Raw genomic sequence first — 22,379 nt, forward strand, 5'->3', positions numbered from 1 at the left:
AGTAATACTTTTCTAACTAATTTAAAACTAGATGATGTAATAAACTACAAAAACTGCCATTTTGTCTTTAATGTGGTTGTATATTTTACAATTAATTATGGTTAATATTATATAAGATACTAAGGAAAAAGATTTTAATACAATAACAGTGCTTCTATATATACAATCAAATACTGGCAACAAATTCATGCTTTGTCTGGCACAATCCCTCTGGTGCCAATCTTTTTGTCTAGCACTTATTTGTCATTTGGGGGGGGGGGGGTTGATATTATTAATACTCCATCAAAATGTCTGATAATGTATTTCAGTAGGGTCTGACATTTGTAAATCACAAATAATATCACTACCATTCTTAAACAGAAATAACTATCAATTCTCTCACTTCTTTAACATCTTCTAATTTCACAAAAATGGTTTCTCAAATCAGGGGATGTTTTCATTCAAATCACAGATCCCTGATCGTGTATTATTTTCGGGAAATATTTCATTTTTTACAGCTTCATCCACACTATAATATACTCCAACTGAATATTTAACAGATAATTAAGAAAACAAAATATAATCTCTGTTCTTGGATTCAATCGGATAAAACAGGGGCCCATCAAAAATTTATAGGTTCCGCTGGTTTGTTTATATCAATCTATCATCTGGTTTGTTTATATCATCTGGTTTGTTTATATCATTGTCTGCAAAGGATGTTGAAAGTTGGAAAATTTTTCATTCATCATAATTATCTTTGTGAATACTAAAAGGAATGAAACTGTTTTGAAACTGATATTAATTTTAGAGTTTCCACTTTCACAATATTGTCGTTTGCAAAGGATCCGAAATTTCTGAAATAACAATCAGCGACTTTTGAGTTGTAATACCAAAGATTCCCATAAGATGTACTGTAAACACCCACGTACAACATACAATTTTTCCCCTTGGGGAGTCTCCCTCAACTGGGGAGTGTATATTATTTATGTAAATTTTGTAACTCTTTCCATCACTTTCAATGCACAAACTATTGATGTCCTTTTTGAAACACAGCCTATATGACTGAATTTGGATCTCAATCAAAAGTTTCACACAAGATATTTATATTTAAACATCAGCTACAGGTTTCACTTTCTTTACTTTCACTCGTCCACGTTGCTTTCGAGGTTTTCTTTTGTTGTTGTTTTTCATTGTGAAGTTGATGCACTGTAAAAGAAAAACTAACCAAGTTGACTTACTGATAAACATCCTGTGCCTTAAACCAAATGAAAAGGGTTCACTGTCTTACTCTTCCGCACCAGCTGAGCTAGTGAAGATGCAGTTTGATACAAGAGAAATGTTGCAGGGACACAGCAGCATTAGAGCCTACTCCAACCATCAGGGGATCTTTAACGTGTTGCCTATGGTACACACAAGACCTCAGATTTCCAGACCATCCGAAGGGTTAGACGATTTTCCTAGCTAAGCCCCACGCATTTGATTTCTATACTTGAACAAACTTTATTTTATTCAGAGACCTAGGGATTCTACTAAACATTTACCTTTTCATCCAGGAATTCTAATAATTTATCCATGGAACATTTCAGTCCTACATCAGTTAAATCCTTCTTTAAGACATCTATCTCAACCGGCTAAAAAATACAAAAAAATACCCAAAAATATTGATGCTAGGCCATTAGATATGTTATAAACAGGCTCAAAATTGAAATAAATAAAAAAAAAAAAATAGGCCGTTTAGTTATCAATAACAGTAATTATTACTAACATGTAGATATCAATTACAGTAATTATTAACATGTAGATATCAATATAACTAGTAACATGTAGATATCAATTACCATAATTACAAACATGTAGATATCAATTACAGTAATTACTAACTTGTAGATCAATAACAGTAATAATATGACTTACATGTAGATATCAATTACAGTAATTACTAACATGTAGATAGATATCAATTACAGTAATTACTATCATGTAGATATCAATTACCATAATTACTAACATGTAGATAGATATCAATTACAGTAATAATATGACTCACATGTAGATATCAATAACAGTAATTACTAACATGTAGATATCAATAACAGTAATAATAATACTTACATGATATCAATAACAGTAATAATATGACGTATATGTAGATATCAATTACAGTAATTACTAACATGTAGATAGATATCAATTACAGTAATAATATGACTTACATGTAGGTATCAATAACAGTAATATTATTACTTACATGTACATATCAATTACAGTAATAATATTACTAACCTGTAGATAACAATTACAGTGACAGTATTACTTACATATAGTAACAAAACTACAAATATAAAGTTACATTTTGTAGTCGTTCATAGAAGTTGAAAATCAATTTGTCAGAATTGATAGCTTGCAGGTATTTAGTGCAGGGGCCCTTGAAAATGTGATATATACAATGGTTTTTACCTGATATGTGAGGACTTGTGTATATAGTTTAGAACTATCCTGGATAAAGTTGGATAATCTCTTAAATAATTCTTCTTTATTGCACTAAAAGACAACAACAAAATGGAGTTATGGCAACATTTTACATATTTGAATAGGTACCATTTTATGTAAGCAATAAGTTTATTTCAAATGTCCCAACATCATTAAATGTAAACAAATGCTATTTTGGTTGACAATTAACTAATTAAAGAAGAAGGGTTTTCAAATGGGCCCCCGAATCCATTCACTGGATCTGATATTTGTTATTTATTTCTTGCAATATCTATGTAGTTTGTCTTGTCCGTTTTGATTTGCATGTAGTGGGGTCGTCCTGCACTTCTTATTTAAGTTAATTTCAGACAAACAGGTGTTATAGGTCCATGTAAACATCCAAATGACTCACAAGACACACAAATTTGATCTTTCACAAAAGATTATTTTATTTTAAAAATCACTACTACTTCAAAGTCAAGAATAGTTAGATTCTACTTAAACAGGAAATTATTCATCAATCGTTTTACCTTCTGTGATGTAGGAACAGAAGAATCATCATCATCCTCCTCTGGACCAGCTATAAAACTTTCTTCAGGCAAATCACTGTAAACACAAAATAATATTACAGTCAGAGAGACATGTACATGATAAGGAGTAGGGTCACCTATTCAGTCCCGTGGGTTTTCTCCATGTCCTCTGGTTTCTCACACAGCTAAAGAATTATTGAAATAAAATTTAACCATTATGTTAGTCTCGAAATGACCTAGTTTGTGTCAAGTAGACGTTAAACCCCATTAATTTCATTTCTAGTACCAACACTACTTTTATACACAGTGAGATGTATTTGATGCCAAGAAGGGAAATAACTCTGTGAACAATATTCTTAAATTGGGAACAGTTCTGTCACCTGATATCTGAACTCTGTGAAGAAGAGAGTTGATCATCACTACAGCTAGCCTCTGGTAAAATATCAACTTTTTTGTTTTTAACTTGTTGCATCTTTTTTCCTTTGACTGGTTGTTTAGTTGACTTTTTGCTATTTTTTCCCGATTTCTGACCAGGTTTTAAGGATGTTGCGGCTGCAGCTTCAATCTCTGCCTGCTTTATTCTCTTCAATTTTTCTTCGTCCAGATCACAGTCACTATCTGTTTCATCTAGGATGACATAAAAAATTAGTGTCAAGGTATGAAATGTAGTTTGTCAACACTGTAATTTTAAAAGGAAAGAGAGAGAGAGAGAAATGGGGTTTAACGTCCACTCGACACAAACTAGGTCATTTCGGGACTAACATATGGTTTAATTTTATTTCAATAATTCGCTTGCGCGTAGGGGTCTTTAGCAGTGGGAGGAAACCGGAGGACCTGGAGAAAACCCACGAGGTTGGACAGGCGACCCTATTCCTTGTCACGTACAACCAGGGATTCGAAACCACGCCAGTCGACTCAATGACAGACTTTATGATACAGCGCGCGCACGCTAACCATTCAGCCATCCAACTCCCCTTTAAAGGAAAGAAATGGAATTTAACAGTCATACGACACAAACTAGGTCATTTCAGGACTAACTTATGATAGAGAGAAAGAGAGAAATGGAGTTTAAATCCATTCAACACAAACTAAGTCATTTTGGGACTAACACATAGTTCAATTTTATTTCAATAATTCGCTTGCGCGTAGGGGTCTTTAGCAATGGGAGGAAACCGGAGGACCTGGAGAAAACCCACAAGGTTGGACAGACGACCCTACTCCTTGTCAGGTACAACCGGGTAATAGAAATCACACCAGTTGACTCAATGACAGACCTTATGATACAGCGCGCACATGCTAACCATTCGGCCATATGTAAATTAGTTAAAGTAGTAAGTAACTGTAGTTATTACTTACATTGATGTGTCTGACTATAAATCTGTGTTAGAACTGTCACCATCCTCTTCTTACATGCTGGTCGTAAACCATATTTGTCTATATGTTTCTACAATTATAGGTACAATACAATATCAAATTAACACTTTCTAAATGGATAAATAAATAAAAACCATTAAAATCTAATCAATGGTCAGAATCCTAGTAATGAGAGAGAAAGAAATGGGGTTTAACATCCACTCGACACAAGCTAGGTCATTTCAGGACTAACCTATGACTTTATTTTTACGAGTATCTGTGCAATGGTTTCAATATAAATCTCCTATGTCATTGCCATAATTTAATATTTTGCATATCCCAAACTCAAAAGATCGAAATCAAATGCCATCTAATGGTCAGGGTTTGTTTTGTTTGCAACACATGGATCTGTCAAAGTTAAATCACCCCGGCAACAACTTCATTGGTTTCGCCCAACACGTGACGAAAGCATTGTTGTCTTCCACTCAGTCGAAATTACAAGTAAATAGTCAAGAGAGAACTTTTTTATTTGTTGGGATAATTAGTTGGAGTTAATTTAACCGGAGTTGATTTAACCAGAGTTGATTTCAAACACACAGGTAAGTTTATAATAACCAGAGTTAAGTAGTTTGTTCATAATTGAAGAAATCCGTTATTTATGACGGTTCAAACAGTAAATATAATTACCTTTAGTTGAGGTGTGTTCATTGTAGGATAATCTGGTATGGGTGTAAATGGTGATGGTGGGACCCAATTTTTCTTTCTTCGTTTTTTCTTACAACTTTCACTAACTGTTGGAGTTTTAAAATTTGTCTGTAATAATTGAATATTATTTTCAGCACAGTTTCTGAAAGCAATCTTTCTCAAAATATATTTTCTCAAATTATATTTTCAATATCATCAAGACAAAAACAAATATAAACATGAGTCTCAGTACCTGCAGCAAATGTTTATATTTTTTTTTTTGTAATGTCGAAATCTCAAATATATTTCAGTGACGAAAAATGGTTAATTCTTACAACCCTTTGTTCTATTCCTAAACTACTATTTAAAGCTATGTGCTATATTTCCAAAGTGTTCTGGGGGATCACGTGGCTAAGTGGGTAAGACGCTGGCTCGCTAGCCTTGAGGTCGGGTGTTCGATCAAATAGTCTCTTTTATCAGGTCACTCAATGAAAACTCATTAGATAAACACTTTAAACTGTTCTTACTATCATTTCCAAACGATTCACTATTTTGAACTGGAACTTTTAGAAAAATTAAATAGGTTATTTCTTCATATTTTGGTGTCTCATATGCCAACTGAAAACAGTTATTTCTACTTTCAATTCATTGTGTTATATATACATACCCCTGGTGTTACATTGGTCAAAACACTGATCGGTGGTTCATTATTATCTTCCCATAATGCACTGTCATTTAAATCTTCACCCATTTCCATCACTTCTGCTTCTTCTTCAGTTATCTCCCTTTCTTCATCATCACAAGAAGCCTGTTAATGAAACATATCGTTCAGAAAGAAATATAGAAGATATATGTTTCATAAAATATTCATGTCCATATAGTTGTGGTTTTTTTTTTTAAATAGTTGGTGGGATTTATCGCCAAACGATTGCAAATTTGATACTGGAATTGTTTATCAAGTTTTTGCATTCTTGAATAAGAAACTTTGTTCCTGCATTCCAGTCCACCCAGCTACTGAGCTCTTTGTGCGGTACAAGTTCAGGTGCTTTCTAAGATTAAAACGTTCAAGGGAGGTAATCAGGCTTTAACTGGGGCTTTATTTACGAATAAAAGTCTACATTCTTAATGTTTCCGTGAATACCAGGGTAATAACTGTATAACCCTTAGTGTTGTGGATACAGCGCATTATAAATATATTTACATACACATTATCATAATAATTATTTAATAGAGAGTTCAAACTTTTGTGTGGGTCATATCCAATCTGATTAAAATACCGATCTATATTTCGTTTCGTTTTTTTATACTTTCGATGGCCTACACTACATGAAGATCTGACAAGTTAGGTCACGTCAGGGGTCAAAAGACCGACTTATGACCCTATGATGTCAGACATTTGATTAATCAATCAGCATTGATGTTACTAGTGGATTACCCACAGTTCCGTGCAAAACATGCCTAAACCTCGCCGTGACAGACCGTTTCATTTGCTTATCCACGACACCATTCAGAACACAAGTTAAATAACAACTCTTCCAGATCCAAGTGTAGTAAAGACAAGTAAAACGAAATTTTTAACTATAAAAACGAAACGAAATAGGATCTGTGTTTTAACCAGATTGGGTCATATCAAGCTATATACAGCTACAGAAGTAACACAGATATCAAAAAAATAAATGAGAAACAAGTCAAACATGCTTCCGATGTGTGTGATTTTACTAGAATCCGGAATCATGAAATAACTGAGGATCATACTTTGTATGAAGTTGGGTGCTTGATAAACACATTTTTCAGTGCATTACATTATACTTTTCCTTTATTTATAGAGAAGTTATAATAGAAACCTGATGTTTTGAAGGAGATGGTGGATCACAATAAACATCATCTTCATTATAACCGATATCATCAAAACCTTCCCATACATCATCTTCTATACCTGTAAATAAATCATAGTTTCATTTCACTAGTTATCATTTATTCAATGTAATCATTTAATATCTTAAAGGACAATATTGGTGTCAGTCATTATCACATATGTGACAGAACTGGTTAAACATGTTCCAAATATAATTTTAACACAGAGATCATTGCTAGGATAGATGCGTTATGAAGATTTCAAGAAAGGGAAGTGACAAACGCAAAAGAAAAACACAAGTTATCCTTCTATATAACTGACTGAAGTGACGAGTGATAACAGATACACGGGTGAATTTTTGCTCACTAATAATTCTTTCAAAGACCAAAAGTTGTTATGAGACTGTGGGGGGATATCTGACAATTCCCAGAAATAATTGACTATCACTAAATAAGAGAAAACGAGAAAAATAGAAATAGTGCATTACCATGTTTTTATTAAGTATAGAATTAAAAAAAAAACAAAGGAATGTACGAACTATTTCTATTTTTCAGGTTTCCTCTCACAGTCTTACATAACAACTTTTGGTCTTGGAAGGAATTATTAGTGAGCAGAAATTTGCTTGTGTATCTGTTATCACTCATCACTTCAGTCAGTTATATAGAAGGATAACTTGTGTTTACTTGAAAACTTCATAACGCAGCTATCGTAGCAATGATCCCTGTGTTAAAATTATATTTGTAACATGTTTAGCCAGTTCCATCACATATGTGATAATGACTGACACCACAAAGGAGATAAATAACATATCATATTCTATACTATTCAAAAAAAGTAGGGGATATTTGATTTTGGGGGCATAATACTAAAATATGCAAATGACTACGAAAAAAGTCACTATAGAACCTAACAGAAGAAACATTTCCAGTTACATGTGACGCCCAAACGCACCAATAGCTACCGCATGGAATGCAGGTGATGCTTGGGATCATCATAGGGGTCAAACCCAAGATTTGCACGACTCTGACTTTGAATGTTACAGTCATTGTGGCATTGAATTCCAGGGTGGAAACATCAGTTTAATTGTTTTAGTGACCAGAAAACAAATTTTGATATGCGTCGGCTTACCCAAAATGAAAGGTTACGTGCCCTTGGCATGCTACAGATCGGCACAACACAGGCGGTTGTGGCGCGGACGATGAATGTTTCTCAGTCTGTCATAAGCAGGCTATGGTCCAGATACCGTGATACACAATCTGTACAGGACAGACCACGCTCAGGTCGACCAAGGGCGACAACTCAAGCCCAGGATCGATTTATCCGTACCTTGGCCTTGAGAAATCGTGTCATCACAGCAAATCAGATCAGCGCTCGTCTTCAAACAGACACTGGTGTGAGAGTGAGTGGCCAGACGATTCGGAATCGACTGCATAGGGGTCACCTTCGCGCCCGACGTCCTCGCGTGATCCCTTGTTTGAGAGATCATCACATTCAGGCAAGACGTCGTTGGTGTAGGGATCGTCAACACTGGGATAATCGACGCTGGAGCAATGTGATGTTTTCAGATGAGTCAAGGTTCACTGTTGATTTTTTGGACAGACGTAGGAGGGTGTGGCGTCGTCGAAACGAGCGCTTCCAAGACGTTAACGTCATCAGACATGATCGATTTGGGGGTGGTTCTGTTATGGTGTGGGGAGGCATCACTGTTGCTGGAAGAACGGCTTTACATGTTGTTGCAGGGCGTGTTACAGGCCAGTACTACCGGGACAACATCTTGGCAGTCCATGTTGTGCCGTTCGCACGACGTCATGGCCGCCGTTTCATCTTCCAGGATGACAACGCAAGATGTCACAGGGCAAGATGTCACAGGTTACCTCCAACAACAGAACATCACCACATTACCTTGGCCAGCACTGAGTCCCGACCTCTCCCCCATCGAGCATGTCTGGGACATGCTTGGACAGAGGTTACGTCAACGTCAACAACGTCCTGCCAATGTCCAAGAACTTGCTGCTGCGTTGCAACAGGAATGGGACAATCTGGACCAAAATGACCTTAGACGTCTCATTAGGAGTATGCCACGTCGGATCAATGCTTGTTTGGCAAACAGAGGAGGATTTACCCGTTACTGACTTGGTTGTGATGCTATGGTAACTTTGCTATTTGACCCCGGGTATCATTTTACCCTTATAATGGTCAGTCTGTGCCTTACTTAGTCTAACGATCATTTGGAATAAATCAATGAATGTGAACTTCATTTCATTTTGTCATTTGCTTCTTCGTCAGTTTCATTAGGTGACTTTAATAACACTTAAAAATCAAATATCCCCTACTTTTTTTGAATAGTATATTTCTTAATTAACAAATAAAATAAAATGGGGTTGAATGTGTTACTTTTCTACTCCTTTCAAGCTACTAAGATATACCATGCAGTGTGCTATGAGTCAAATTGGCCCGGAGAGCGACACTACGGTTTAACGTCCTACTGTTCTGCTCCTATACTGGGCCATTTCCAACAATCAAAGGTTCTTTTAAGTGAATGCCACATATACACATAGGACCTGTTTATTTCACCCAACTGAACAAACAGGCATCCTGAGCCACTGACAAGGAAAAACCATAGCAAATAATCCTGAGAAACTATCTCAGCCAACACCTGGATGAAACCCAGGACCTCCTTGCTCACTGATAAATGAAAAACTATTTGAATTGGAACATTCGCAGAAAATGTGAACTCTGGCAGATAATTATCTAAAAATACCTGAATTCAAGTTAACATCCTCTACATTACTTGATCCTTGCTTTGACATCTGGGACTTCAAACTTTTACCAAACTTGGGAGAATGTGAATAGTCATTACTTTTTTCTACTAAATTTTCACTTAATATTTCTACATCGGAATCACCACCAGCGTTTACATTCTCATCATTCCTAACAACCATGTTATTTTGATGGTCATTGGTCACTTCTTGATCACTTTCATTAGAGTCAGTTTTAATCATGTGTCGAGATACTGATACTGACGGGCGATTGGATAATTTTGTTTTGTCTTTTTCACTAAAGGAATTACCAAGATAATTTCTATCATCATTATTTTGTCCTAAAACCGACGAATTTGTCACTTTGTTCACCTTTATGTTGCTGTTGCTAGGAGAGGAAGGTGATTGTGTGCGGTTATCACTAACAGGCTTGATATACGCTGAATCAAGTTCATTCACAGAACAATAATGACCCATTGTTTCATTAGACAACATATTATTCGATGTCGACACTTGATATAATTTATTTGACGGCATTTGTACATTTGGCAAACTTTTTTGCTTTTTTAATATTGATAAATTTGGCGAAGATCCTTTAATTTTATCTGCTACTGTATATCTTACAGATGGACTGTCTGATAATCTATTTTTAGAACAATCTTTATCTGTATCAGTGAACTCTGACCCTAATACATTGTGACTGACCTTCGACCCAGGATGAGAATCACTATCACTTGTTTCACTGATATCTTTCGACAAATTTTTTCTCGGTTTTCCCTTTTTAAATTTAAATCCTCCAACTTTCTTGGCTATTCTTCGCTCAGCTTCATGTGATAATTTATCAATGACCTTTTTAGGAGATTTATAAGCACCAGTGATTGGCTGATGTGATTTTTGTGCAGCCAATGAAATAGGGCTACCATGTTTATTCACAGACACTAATCTCAATTTACTCGGGGATGTTTGGTATTTTTTTGTTTGATTAACACAACGAGAGTTGGAAGGAGATTTATTGACTTCCAATAATTCAGAATTTGTGTTTCTGGTAGGAGAATTGCAGTCACCATCTGAATCTGTCAAAAGAATTGGATTCTCTATAGAGTTTTCTTCTAAGGCACTGGCATTGTCTGCATCCTTTGGCAAACTTTCATGTAATATCTCATCAGATATGTTCAGTTTTCTGTCATTCATCTCTTTACCCTTTTCAGTTTGTTTTTGTACAACATCTGCAGGATGTACTTGAGAGTTATCTCCTCTTTCCATAAATTCAGCAGAGTTATCTCCCTTGTCTGTTTTATCTATTTTAATACAATTTGTGTGGGGACTGTTTATTTCTTCATCACTGAAAAGTTCATCATCACTAACGGGACATTGGCTGGGATCAAAATTAAAAACGCTACCTGTGCAAATACTTGGTGCCTGTGAGAAATTTTGGTTTGGAATAATCGGCGAATCTGCCTCATGTCTTTCAGCTGTATTTTCTTCGCTTGATTCGTAATGCTGGGAAAAATTTAAATTTGCAATAACAGGTGAAGAAGATTTGTCACCTTCAGTTTTTTCATCATCAATAAATTCAGCATTATCACAACTGAAATCTTGTTTAGAAAAGTTAAGTTCATCTGCAATATTTTCATCATCCACGGGAAGTTCATTATTCTGGGAAACATTTAAATTTGTAATAACTGGAGAAGAGAGCCTATCACTGTTTTCATGTTTATCTTGTGGATTATTGTCCTCATTGCTGGACGCAGAATTCTGAGAAAAGTTTAAATTTGTATCAACTGGTGAGAACGAATTTTCATTACTTTTATGTCGATCGCTTACGTTATTCTCATCACTGCTTGACGCAAAGTTCTGAGACATGTTCAAATTTTTATTTATTGGTGATGACGGAACAAATTTGACTGAAAGGTCATGATCATCTGTTTCATCTTCACTCATCTCAAAATTCTGAGAAAAATTTGTTGTTATCAGAGAAAACTGTTTATCTTGATGGTTTCCTGTTTCTAGAATTTTGTCTTTGTCCACCACACTACTAAAATATTTTTGGGGGGAATAATTTAAAATAGGAGAATCTGACTTTTGTTCATTCAAAATTATTGTACTCAACTGCAAAGGAATGGATGAAGGATTTTTGTCATTATCTAATTTAATTTCTCCATCACTACTTGAATTAGTGTCAATATATTCACTTTTATTTACTAAACTTCCTGGTGCTACTTCAGCCAGGTCTAAAACTTTCAATTCTTCTTCAAACTCCATGTCTGAATCAACAGAAAATTCATCAACATGCTCATGTTCCAAAAGTTGAATATCGTCCTTAACTTTGTCTGAATCACTAGGAACTTCATCAACATGCTGATGATCAAAAATCTGAATATCGTCCTTCAGTTTAACAGTTCTATCAGTTTTTGTTAGATATGTACAGCCATTGTTGGATGTGCTAGAAATTGTATGCTGGGATACTGTGGACATTATTTCAGTATCAACATTCATGTCTTCCACCTTTCTTTCAACGGAAGATTTGACATCGATTAACAATTTATTCACAACTTCAGAATTCTCAGAAGACATTTTTAAAATTCCTTTTTGTTCATCATCACTTATATCACTCCTCATTTTTAACCGCTTTTTAAATAATTCCCTTTTATTTTTTATTTCCATATGGTTCAATACGGTTGTCTCTTCATCAAAGTTTCCATTATCTGACTTCTCATCAGTTTCGACATCCATGATCTCATCAAAATCATCACTTTCGCTGTCTTCTTTTTGCTCTGTCGATTGTTTGCGTAATTTTTCTCGTTGCGTGTAAAACATTTCTCTCCAGTCATCTTCTTCAGCATCTTCCTGACCTTCAACTTCATCTCCCTCTGCATGACCTTCAACCTCATCCTCACTGTCTGAAGAGCTCCATAACGTTTGTTCCAGGATATCCAGTTGCTGATCTTCAGTAGGTTCTTCAGTGACTGGCTGATTTTTCTTTAAATCGATCACAGATTTACAGATATTTGCCAGCTGAGATAAACCAAGTCTGAAAATTGAAATATAATTTGTAAGAAAACTGAATAAAATCATTGGATACATATGTCAGAGCTAAATATACAGGTTTTTATTTTGGCTAATGTTACATAAAAAATTATTATTTTGACATTTATTAACACGACAAGCCCATAAAAATTAGCGATAAAATGGACAATTGTGACTTAGCCTCATTTGTCCAGTACCGTTGCTATGATAATAAACCATCTACGCTACATCTTCCAACACTCCTAACTTTGCTCAGAATAAAGTAATTTGAATGAAATTTTCCATGTATTCATTTTTCATTATCTATTTTTGAATTATTATAGCAAGAACGGCCAGCTATTTATCTAAATCTTACATAATGCATCTTTAAGATTCAATATGTTTGTAGATGATCACTGTAGAGTATGTTTTAACTACATGCACAGACTATATGTGCTTGGTTTTCCTTAATCAATAACAATATAGTTACTTTAAACAAATTCCTAATTGATGTATATCAAATTAGAAGCTAAATAATTTCCTAATTGATGTATACCAAATTAGAAGCTAAACAATTTCCTAATTGATGTATACCAAATCAAAGAAAAACACATTCCTAATTGATATATACCAAATCAAAGAAAAACATCTCATATAAATGCATATTTTCATCACATATAAATTTGGTTATCAATACCGGAATAAATTATATGCATATAGTTTAGATTGTTATGCCAGCGTGTCTCACTTAACCAGACCTCATCATAAATAAACATTTTTTGATTTGTTCTTTATGAACATTAGTAAAATTTGCCTTTATAAATCATAGTGTTCTTTGTGAAATCTCTTAAGAAATAACTTACAATGTCGATAGATCTAAAACATCTTGAATACTGCCAGGATAAAGATGAATGGTACCAGAATAAATAAAGGTTAATATAGATAATATAACCTCCTCATTATAAGTAGACATATCTATAGTGGTTCCATCCAGGGATAATTGCTGAAAACATACAAAATAGGTTGCCAGGCAACAAGACAAACACCAAACAGCAGCTTTCTAGACAGGGTCACAATTTGCCACAACTTTAATGTGTTTGTAATAAAAAGTGTAATAATTTCATTGAAAGTGTAATCAAATTCAACATCTCAACACATAGGCCCTGTATAGAATGTTTACATGGTTTTGCATTCAAGGGCCATAACTCCTGTCTTTCTTTAACTATAATAGATTTTTAAATTTCATAAAGTGAATTTCCAGTAGATCCAACACTACATGGAAAGATTTGTTCATTCAGCTTTCCACATATATTGCTTCACATTTCAAGGACCGGAAATCCTTTAAAAAAACCAGTGCCTAGTTATTCTGACTCAAGCCCCGGCTAACATCCATTAACAGACAGCTATCAGATCCTGGGGAAAGATGAAATGAAATGAAATGGGGTTTAACGTCCTACTGTTTTGCTCCGAACTGGGCTAATGAAGACGGGCATACGCCATACAGTGTGCTATTAAGTAAATTTTGCCCGGACAGCGGCACTACGGCCTACTCTTATATCGAATTCCAACTGCCAAGGGATCTTTTACGTGCACGCCAATGTGTACACGGGACCTCGGTTTTTTGACCCATCCGAACGACTAGACAGCTTTCCTTGTCAGCCCCTCCGCCCTGCATCACTGACAAGGGAGAACCACGCGGAAAATCTTGATGAACTTTCTCGGCCAATGCAGGGATCAAAAACCCGACCTCCAGGCTAGCGAGCCAGCTTCTTACCCACTTAACTACGTGATCCCCCTGGGGAAAGATATCTGAAGAGTTAGACCAGATGACAATTGTTAGCCAAATAGAAATACAGATAGGTTTTCTTTCGTTTGGTGGAGTTTAAAACTATAAAACAAAACACTTTGTTTTCAAGAAGCAATAAGGTCCAAGGGTCAAGATGATTCACAAATTTCTATCCAGCTATTTATCATTTAATAACAATTTTTGCCATTTATAAGAAAGGTGGAGCTTGATTATGGCACCAGCAATTCAGAAGGAAAAACCTCAAAATAACTGAGTTTTGTATTCTTGAATGGCATTTAGTAATTCGAACATAATCGAATAAAACGCTATTTATGGATAACAATTACTTTGGCTTATTAAGCATACATATCAAGCATACATGCATGTCATCATTAATATTTAATTCATTTGTGTTGATATATGCTTGATTACAACTTGTTAAATCTTGTTGAAACGTCACAGCCTAGTAATTGTTATCCATAAATAGGGGGTGGGGTTTTAACTGCGTTTTGTATTTTACTTATTTACAACCCTATTTGTAAACTATTACCTCCATTATTTTCGGACATCTTGTATAAAGGAATATTTTATGAGCAGGAATCTTCTGATCTCTTGTTACTATGGTAACATCTGTGAATATTTGAGAATTAACCAATGGTAGAAGAGATGACTGAAGGTTATCAAATGTTGATTTCTGAATATCAACCTGTAGAATGGACATTTAAAAATCCATCAATACAGAAATATTTCTTTGAAACATATCCTATTTTGAAATCATTTATATAAAAAGAAAAATAATATTAAAATTTGGAATCCTAATTAAAAAACACCCCCATAAAAGACTTAAAAAACAGAAAAAAGAACAAATTACAGGAATTTCCAAAGGATTTTCAGGACAAAATCCACTACAATGCAGGGCTTCATTTGAAGGTGAGGATGTGTTGACAGATTCAAGATGACCACTGGTTGCATCTGCATCAGCTGCAAGTTGAGCTAGTATGGTGCCTGTTTGAGTTATTGGTGGAGAAGAACTGACTTGATTGGTTGAAGATTTACTGGTAGCTGGAGACAGTTCTTTAGAGTTATGCTGTTCTGACAACCTTTCTGTCATCTGCTCTTGCAACTTTAACTCTTTCTCTCTCTGAAATTAAACATTTGGACAATAAAAAAAACATTTAATAAAATTGTATATTTAGACTTGTGACTTCGGTTACATTTAGAACGGTATATGTTATAATTTCTGAGCTTTTGTCGGTTATAGGGGACCCTTCACTTTTCAGGAATTCCTTAAAAAAGCGTTTCAGCTTACATTTCATCACGTTACAACTGTCAAGGGTTCTTTTACATGTATACCAACAAGTACTAGATACTTTTGTTTTCTTGCCAGGAAGTCTGTTCTGCATCACTGATAAGGGGACACTACTCACAGAGTTTATAAAGCGTTCTCAGTCTTAAGTTAAGAATTTACTCAACTTTCAATCACTGTTTATGAGAAATATCTTTGATCCAGAAACATAAAACTTTCCACTAGTGCCAGAGATCATAATGGATTTTCAGACTTAAGTTAAGAATTTACTTAACTTTCAATAACTGTTTATGAGAAATATCTTTGATCCAGAAACACAAAACTTTGCACATAGTTTCTTATTGATGTATTTGATATATTAAAATAACAATAGGTTTATAAAGGGCTATTTTTAGTTAAAATAACTTTGAGTAAATTTTTAACATCTGCCTGAGAATGTTTTGTGAAACCAGTACCTGGAAAATCCTGATAGTGACCTAATACCAAACTCACTGAGCCACTGCGGGCCTCGATTTCATGTCAACATTAACATTCAGTACTATTGAGCCTACCTCTAACTCTAAAGAACTTCTGCGTCCTGGGATTTCTGACAGCCTTTTCAGCTTACTTCCTGCTTTAACTGTTGCTATAGTTACAGTTGGCATGAGAGCTGTGACGTAAAATCTTTCCACGTTGGATGTTGTGTCCATCAAATTACTCTCATTCCATAAACGAGGCTGTAAAATCAAATAAACAGAACCATAGCTTAGGCCTAATCTTATTCAAATTCCAACTGTCAAGGGTTCTTTTACATGTACACCAACATGTACACGTGACCTAGGTTGTTTTTTTTTTGTCCCAATAGAAAGAATGCATGCTGTTCCTTGCCAGGAACTCCATAGTGCACCATTGAATGAAAGAATAAAATGTTACCTTTAGGTCTGCAGAATTAGTTGACTTATATACAGTTGATGGTACAGAGATTCCTTCTAAATTACTGCCACCAGGGGGAGTTGCATAGATTTCATCTTGACTTGACTTTAAGAAAAAAACAAATAATCAAATATATCTGTATGAAGTTTTGAAACCTAAATTCTGACCATCTTGATCCCTTCAGTTGGGAAAAAATACAATTTCATCAAATCAGTAAAACATTTTAAAAAGAAAATTGAAAGTAGGGTTTACCTGTGGAATAATTAACCGTGTAAGTTTATTAGCAATACGATCTTTAGCTTGTTCTTTACTGAGTTGTAATATCAATGGAATCTCTTCTATTTTACTGTAAAATAAACAAACATTGTCAGGCAATGAAAAACACCTGCCCTGGATTAACCATTAAGAAAAATATGCAAGTAGAGGAGATTCATTGTCTGAAATCACTGAAAATCGATATGAAACTTCCCTTAACCTATCTGAACAACCTAATAAAATTTCACAAAGATCCAATGATAACTGTGTATTCCAGGGACAAGTTTTACGAAACTCATGTCAAGCTATATAATACAAATAATTTGACCAATCAAGTTGAATTAAAAAATAGGTTTGATAATGTTTGAATTACATGTACGAACGGAACCCTGGAAGATTTCTCTAGATTTCAATTCAAGAGACATAACCCCTGAGAGTTAGATAAGAATCATTGAAATATTTGTGTTAAAATATGGGTACAGTAGAATCTGTATGAGCAGCCACTCCTATTCAGCCACATCTCCTTGTAAGCGGTCACGATAAATTCCCCCCGTAAATATTCTATTGTTTCATCTCTTTAATCAACGGTCACTCCTCTAACGCGGCCAGCGGTCACTGTTTTACTAATAAATTTAAAAAAACATCTCCCATTCAACGGCCATTGTTGAATGATACCGTCTTGTCTTCTTCGTAACACCCCCACTTATCCCGTGATTAATAGTTAATTTGCTGGACCCCCGCTGATCAGGCAAAAAGAAATGTGAAAATAACAATAAACCCGGGATTATCTGTTAATTAATCTTTTGTTTTATTAAACGACCAACCCGCTCGTTATTTTCACGCGTAACGAAACATTATTAGATACTGATTGAATAAACTAAAAGTACCGACGAATTTTGTCACGATCATCTAGTATCTCTTTACCATTGCCACTTTGCTGCTAAACAGACGTTTTAGCGCCTCCTATAATATAACATGCAGAGTTAAACCCCCTCATAATAGGTGACGAATTCAGCGATGGTTTTTAGTTCATGTGCTTGTTTGATAAAATAAAATTAATTCATGGATTTTCTTCACAAAAATGGTAAATATTATCGAATGCATCACAATGTAGACTGTAGTATCGTTGTTGATACAAAATGATTTGTTTACAGAAGTTATGTCAGAGATTTGAGTCAAAGAATTTTCGTTCCAAGCAAGTCTTAGCGACGGCCAAATTTACCGATGCAAGTATTGATGTTCACTTGATGCATCCAAACGTAATATTTAATTGATGTCAGCACAAAAAAACACTGAGATTTTATTAAGAGGCCACTCCCGTTAAGCGGTCAGTTGTGAAAATTCAGTTGGGTGGCTGCTTAATACAGATGTATATAAAAATTAACCCTTACTTTTTCTTGTTTCTTGACTTTTTACCAGGATTGTTTTTATTTTGACCTGTGATGACCTGATCTTGTATTTTCTGTTGTTCTAATATAGATTTAGATAATGCTATGGCCAGTTGGATATCTTCATCAGATTTACTGAAAATTATCAAAAAAATTTAACAAATAATTTAATTTCAGGTGAAAGCGGAGAATCGAAACCACGCCACTTGACGGAATGTTATGATTTAACACACACACGTTAAACCATTCAGCCACCTAACCCCCTGTTAAATTTATACAATAAATCATAATAAAACAGAAAATTCAAGTATTGTGATTCACCTCTCGTGATTTGATACAGCATACATTATTCACGATCTAACTTCATTAACATGTTATAAAATATTTTAACTTAACCTGTTTCAAATGTTTACAAAAAAAAAAGGGCTGCAACTCGATAAATATAACTTACGTTTTTGGTAGTTTTTTTGTTGATATTTTCTGTTGATTTGTTGATTTCGATTTCGTCGTTTTAATTCTACAAAACATAAACAAAAAGTTAAACATAATACAGACTACTATCCTTGATCTTATAATAAGCTGATGGGTTTCCTGTCGTTAGGAAATCTAGCTCATGAGTAGAAAGTTTGTTTTAGTAGTTAAAGATATTTCATTTTTTATGATTTAGCACAAATGACACTGTGTCTGTGATCCTAGAGCCTAAGACTTACAAGATATTTTTGTAATAAACACAGACAGGATCATGGCAGAAACATACCTGATCCATACAGAGATGGAGAAGCAAAATCTTACTCTAAACCATGGCAACTCTCATCACAGCATGGAGAAACAATCTGCTTGAACTCAAACTTGAGCATCAAGATGTTGAGGAGCAATCTGCCAAGAAGCCAACTAAAAGTTTCAAACTTGAGCATCAAGGTAAGGAGAAGCAATGTATTCACCTGACAGTAGTTGGCAGTATCCCAGCAGTCACCTGTATTTTACGCTGTTCTTCTTGATCTTTTATTAATACCAATAATCTGTCCATTGGTACGCTGTATACAATGGCACATTTCTTCATGTGAGTATTGCGAGACTAAAATAATATAAATGACTGAATTAGCCGGTATATATTATATAATTTTTTCAGTCTAAGTTTCTAAACTTCTTATAGAACATAGACTACTTAGTATTTATTTCATTTTATTTTTTTCAAAACAGATTTTAGTTTTATTTAATTTTTCAAATCTTTTATTTTATTTTCGTTTCAATGGTTTTTGGGGCTTTTTTTCATTTTCATTTCAGTCTTGTTTTATTTCCATTTTAGTTTGGTTTTGTTGGAATTTTTATCTTGATGCTTATTTTTTTATACTTAATAGTTTATTTTCAATCTATTTATAACTTATAAGATATTTTTCTATAATAAACATGGGCCTCCATTAGACTACTTGTATTTTCAGTTTGTAAAATTCTTCTAGAATATAGACAGCTGTATTTTCAGTTTGTAAAGTTCTTCTAGAACCTCAGTATCAGAACTTGGACCATGACTTACTTGAGTAGTCTTCAGTGGTTTACCACAAATTGGACAATCCAATATTGCTGTTTTAGCTACTTCCAACAATTTCTTCATCTCTGCTTCTTCTTTGCCGTCTTCTTCCTTCTACAAACGTACATAAACAGTTACAAAAAAAAATTGTTTTAGGTTCACCTATTTCCATAATGTGATTTCTTTTTTATAAAGAGAATGTTTCAATGTATAGCTTTCTATGGAAATGAAATGAAATGGGATTTAACGTCCTACTCTTCTGCAGTGACTGGGCTAATGAAGATGGGCAAACACCATGCTATGAGGGAAATTTTGCCTGGACAGCCGTGCTACGGCCTACTCTTATATCAAATTCCAACTGTCAAGAGTTCTTTTACGTGCACTGCACACCAATGTGTACACAGGACCACAATGTTTTGTCCCATCCGAATGACTTAATGCTGCTCCTTGCCAGGCCTTCTGTTCTGCAGCAATGACTGACCAGTGTTAACCATGCTACATCACGAACCAAAACCTAAATTAATCTCACCTTATCTATACAACGGTTGACATGTTGAGTCCGTCTGGTCGAGTTCATATGTTTAATATCCTTCTGACAAATCTGACACATTTGATATTCATCCGCCCCTTCATTACCTCTAAATACTTCTTCTACAAAATATAGACCCAGTACATCATAATATGTATCAAACTACTTCATCTTTCTTTATTCATTTATTTAGAGAATTTATCAAAACAAGGGTCTTTTTAAGTTGCCTTGCCCATGCCATATTGCTACGGGGTGACGCAATGTTATTTCATTAGTGTAAAATTTCTAAATTAACGCCATTAAAGTTCCCTGTCCTGAACCTATAAGTTTCGGGTAAGTCAAAACTAACTGAAAAAGTCTAATTAAGATAACCTTCCTCTTCCATATTGGGCAGACTAAATTCGATCAATTTCATTTAAACAAATCTAAACACATACTACCAAAGCAATAATGGTGTTTTCTCCAATTTAAATCCATCAAATGGATCAGAAGTCTGCATTTCCCTTTAAAGTTTACTAGTACCCCTCAAGCACCAGACCCTACTTAATTTGGTCAAAATCATTTAAAATGGACAAAAAAATTAAAGTGCTCCTGTCCTACCTCTATGCCAACCATCAACAAATTTAAACAATGTAAAATCCAAATTTAGGTGAAACCCTTCTAGTGGTTTAGGAGAAAAGTCAAAATTACATGTACATCTAAATTTGGGCATTTATGGTGCCCTGTCCCCCTCACCTACTCCTGTGGGCCAAATTTACTTCATTTTAATCAATCTCAATAACCACTGGCCAAGCAAAATATAGTAGTGTGCCGGTGCAATACTATTTTGGCTCCAAAATAAGCGAGTTTGCTATTCCTTTCCCAGTGACATTAAGTGCAGGAACATTTACCATTCAAAGCTTTTGGTTAAAAAGGTTGATGCAATTATAAATTAGGACTTAAAAAGTATTTAACAGAGTGGGACTGGGAACCAGATGTTTCTTGATAATCTTAAAATGACATTTAGTAACTGGACAGAGTAAAAACAAAAACACATAAAAATTTATTGAAAACAGCTACTAATGTATTTTATGTTTCTTTTTTAAATGTCCTTAAGCCTTAAAAATAAAAGGATTTTAAACTATAATTGTTACCTTGGCTACTTGTTTTTTTGACCAATGAAAATTGCTTTAAACACTGAAGAATGTGAGCTTGAAATTGTGATGAAGTTATGCCCCTTTGACATGTTGGACATTTCTGCTGAGAATCTTCATTTTCTTCATCACTATCAATATTTGATTTTGACTCTGTTGAGACAAATGAAGGGGAAGCAATTCCTGAAGTCTTCCTTGGAACAGTTACCTCCCCTGCATCTAAGTTTGCAGAACTTTGTCCAATCTCAACAGAACTGCTAACATTTTCAAGTTTTCTTTTTGGGGGTAATCTCTGTACAGAGAACGGCTTTTCTTGAAATTCATTGGTTTCATTTGAATTGACATTTGTCAATTGATTCAGTGGTTTAGCTGTTTTGGACTTTGTACTATTTTTAAACAATGAAAGTTTGGCTTTTTTCAGCAAATTCTTGCGATGAGAATTTTTCACTTTCTCTAAGACTCCATTACAGTCATTTTCATTTTTTCTGGGAGTAATTTTATTTTTATCATCCATTTCACCATCTACAAAGATTTCAAAAAGATATTTCAAATATCAGACATTGTATATCTGTAGTTTGATAGAATTCTCTCTGCTTTCCACGTACTTCTGTTTTCTTGAGCAGAAAAAAAAAGAACGACTGGGATTTAACGTCCCTTCAACACAATGTTTCGAGACTAATATATGGAATTGTTTACTTCCTTGTTAGATGTGCAAGCACAATGGAAGGGACATTTGGATGGGAGGCTGTGTTTCCTCCTACTCTTCTATGTACTATCCAACAAATAGACAAAATTTCTTAAATTACGGGCCTGCTCTAGACTAGTACAAGTGCTAGCCACAAATCTATAAGATAAAGCGCTTTCGTTTCAAGGATTTTCTGAACACTGATACTGAAAATGAAATTAAGGA

The 22,379-nt window shown here is 34.6% G+C and overlaps 1 protein-coding gene across 1 annotated transcript; it reads right to left on the bottom strand.

Annotated features, from left to right (window-relative positions):
- Positions 1 to 117: 117 nt before the first annotated feature.
- Positions 118 to 21,956, bottom strand: LOC126830019 (uncharacterized). Its single transcript, XM_050560223.2, has 22 exons — positions 21,470 to 21,956; positions 20,337 to 20,458; positions 19,814 to 19,921; positions 19,224 to 19,357; positions 18,734 to 18,799; positions 18,286 to 18,417; positions 16,892 to 16,985; positions 16,640 to 16,744; positions 16,279 to 16,443; positions 15,293 to 15,562; positions 14,972 to 15,127; positions 13,499 to 13,638; positions 9,632 to 12,660; positions 6,860 to 6,951; positions 5,683 to 5,823; positions 5,019 to 5,144; positions 4,335 to 4,422; positions 3,359 to 3,605; positions 2,979 to 3,054; positions 2,437 to 2,520; positions 1,521 to 1,610; positions 118 to 1,185 (listed from the first exon to the last, which is right to left on the bottom strand). The coding sequence occupies exons 2-22, from the start codon at positions 20,415 to 20,417 to the stop codon at positions 1,087 to 1,089; spliced, it is 5,523 nt and encodes a 1,840-aa protein (XP_050416180.1). The 5' UTR covers positions 20,418 to 20,458; positions 21,470 to 21,956; the 3' UTR covers positions 118 to 1,086.
- Between the last annotated feature and the right edge of the window lie 423 nt (positions 21,957 to 22,379).

Source organism: Patella vulgata, chromosome 8 (assembly GCF_932274485.2).
Source record: "Patella vulgata chromosome 8, xgPatVulg1.2, whole genome shotgun sequence".
Lineage (NCBI taxonomy): Eukaryota > Metazoa > Mollusca > Gastropoda > Patellidae > Patella > Patella vulgata.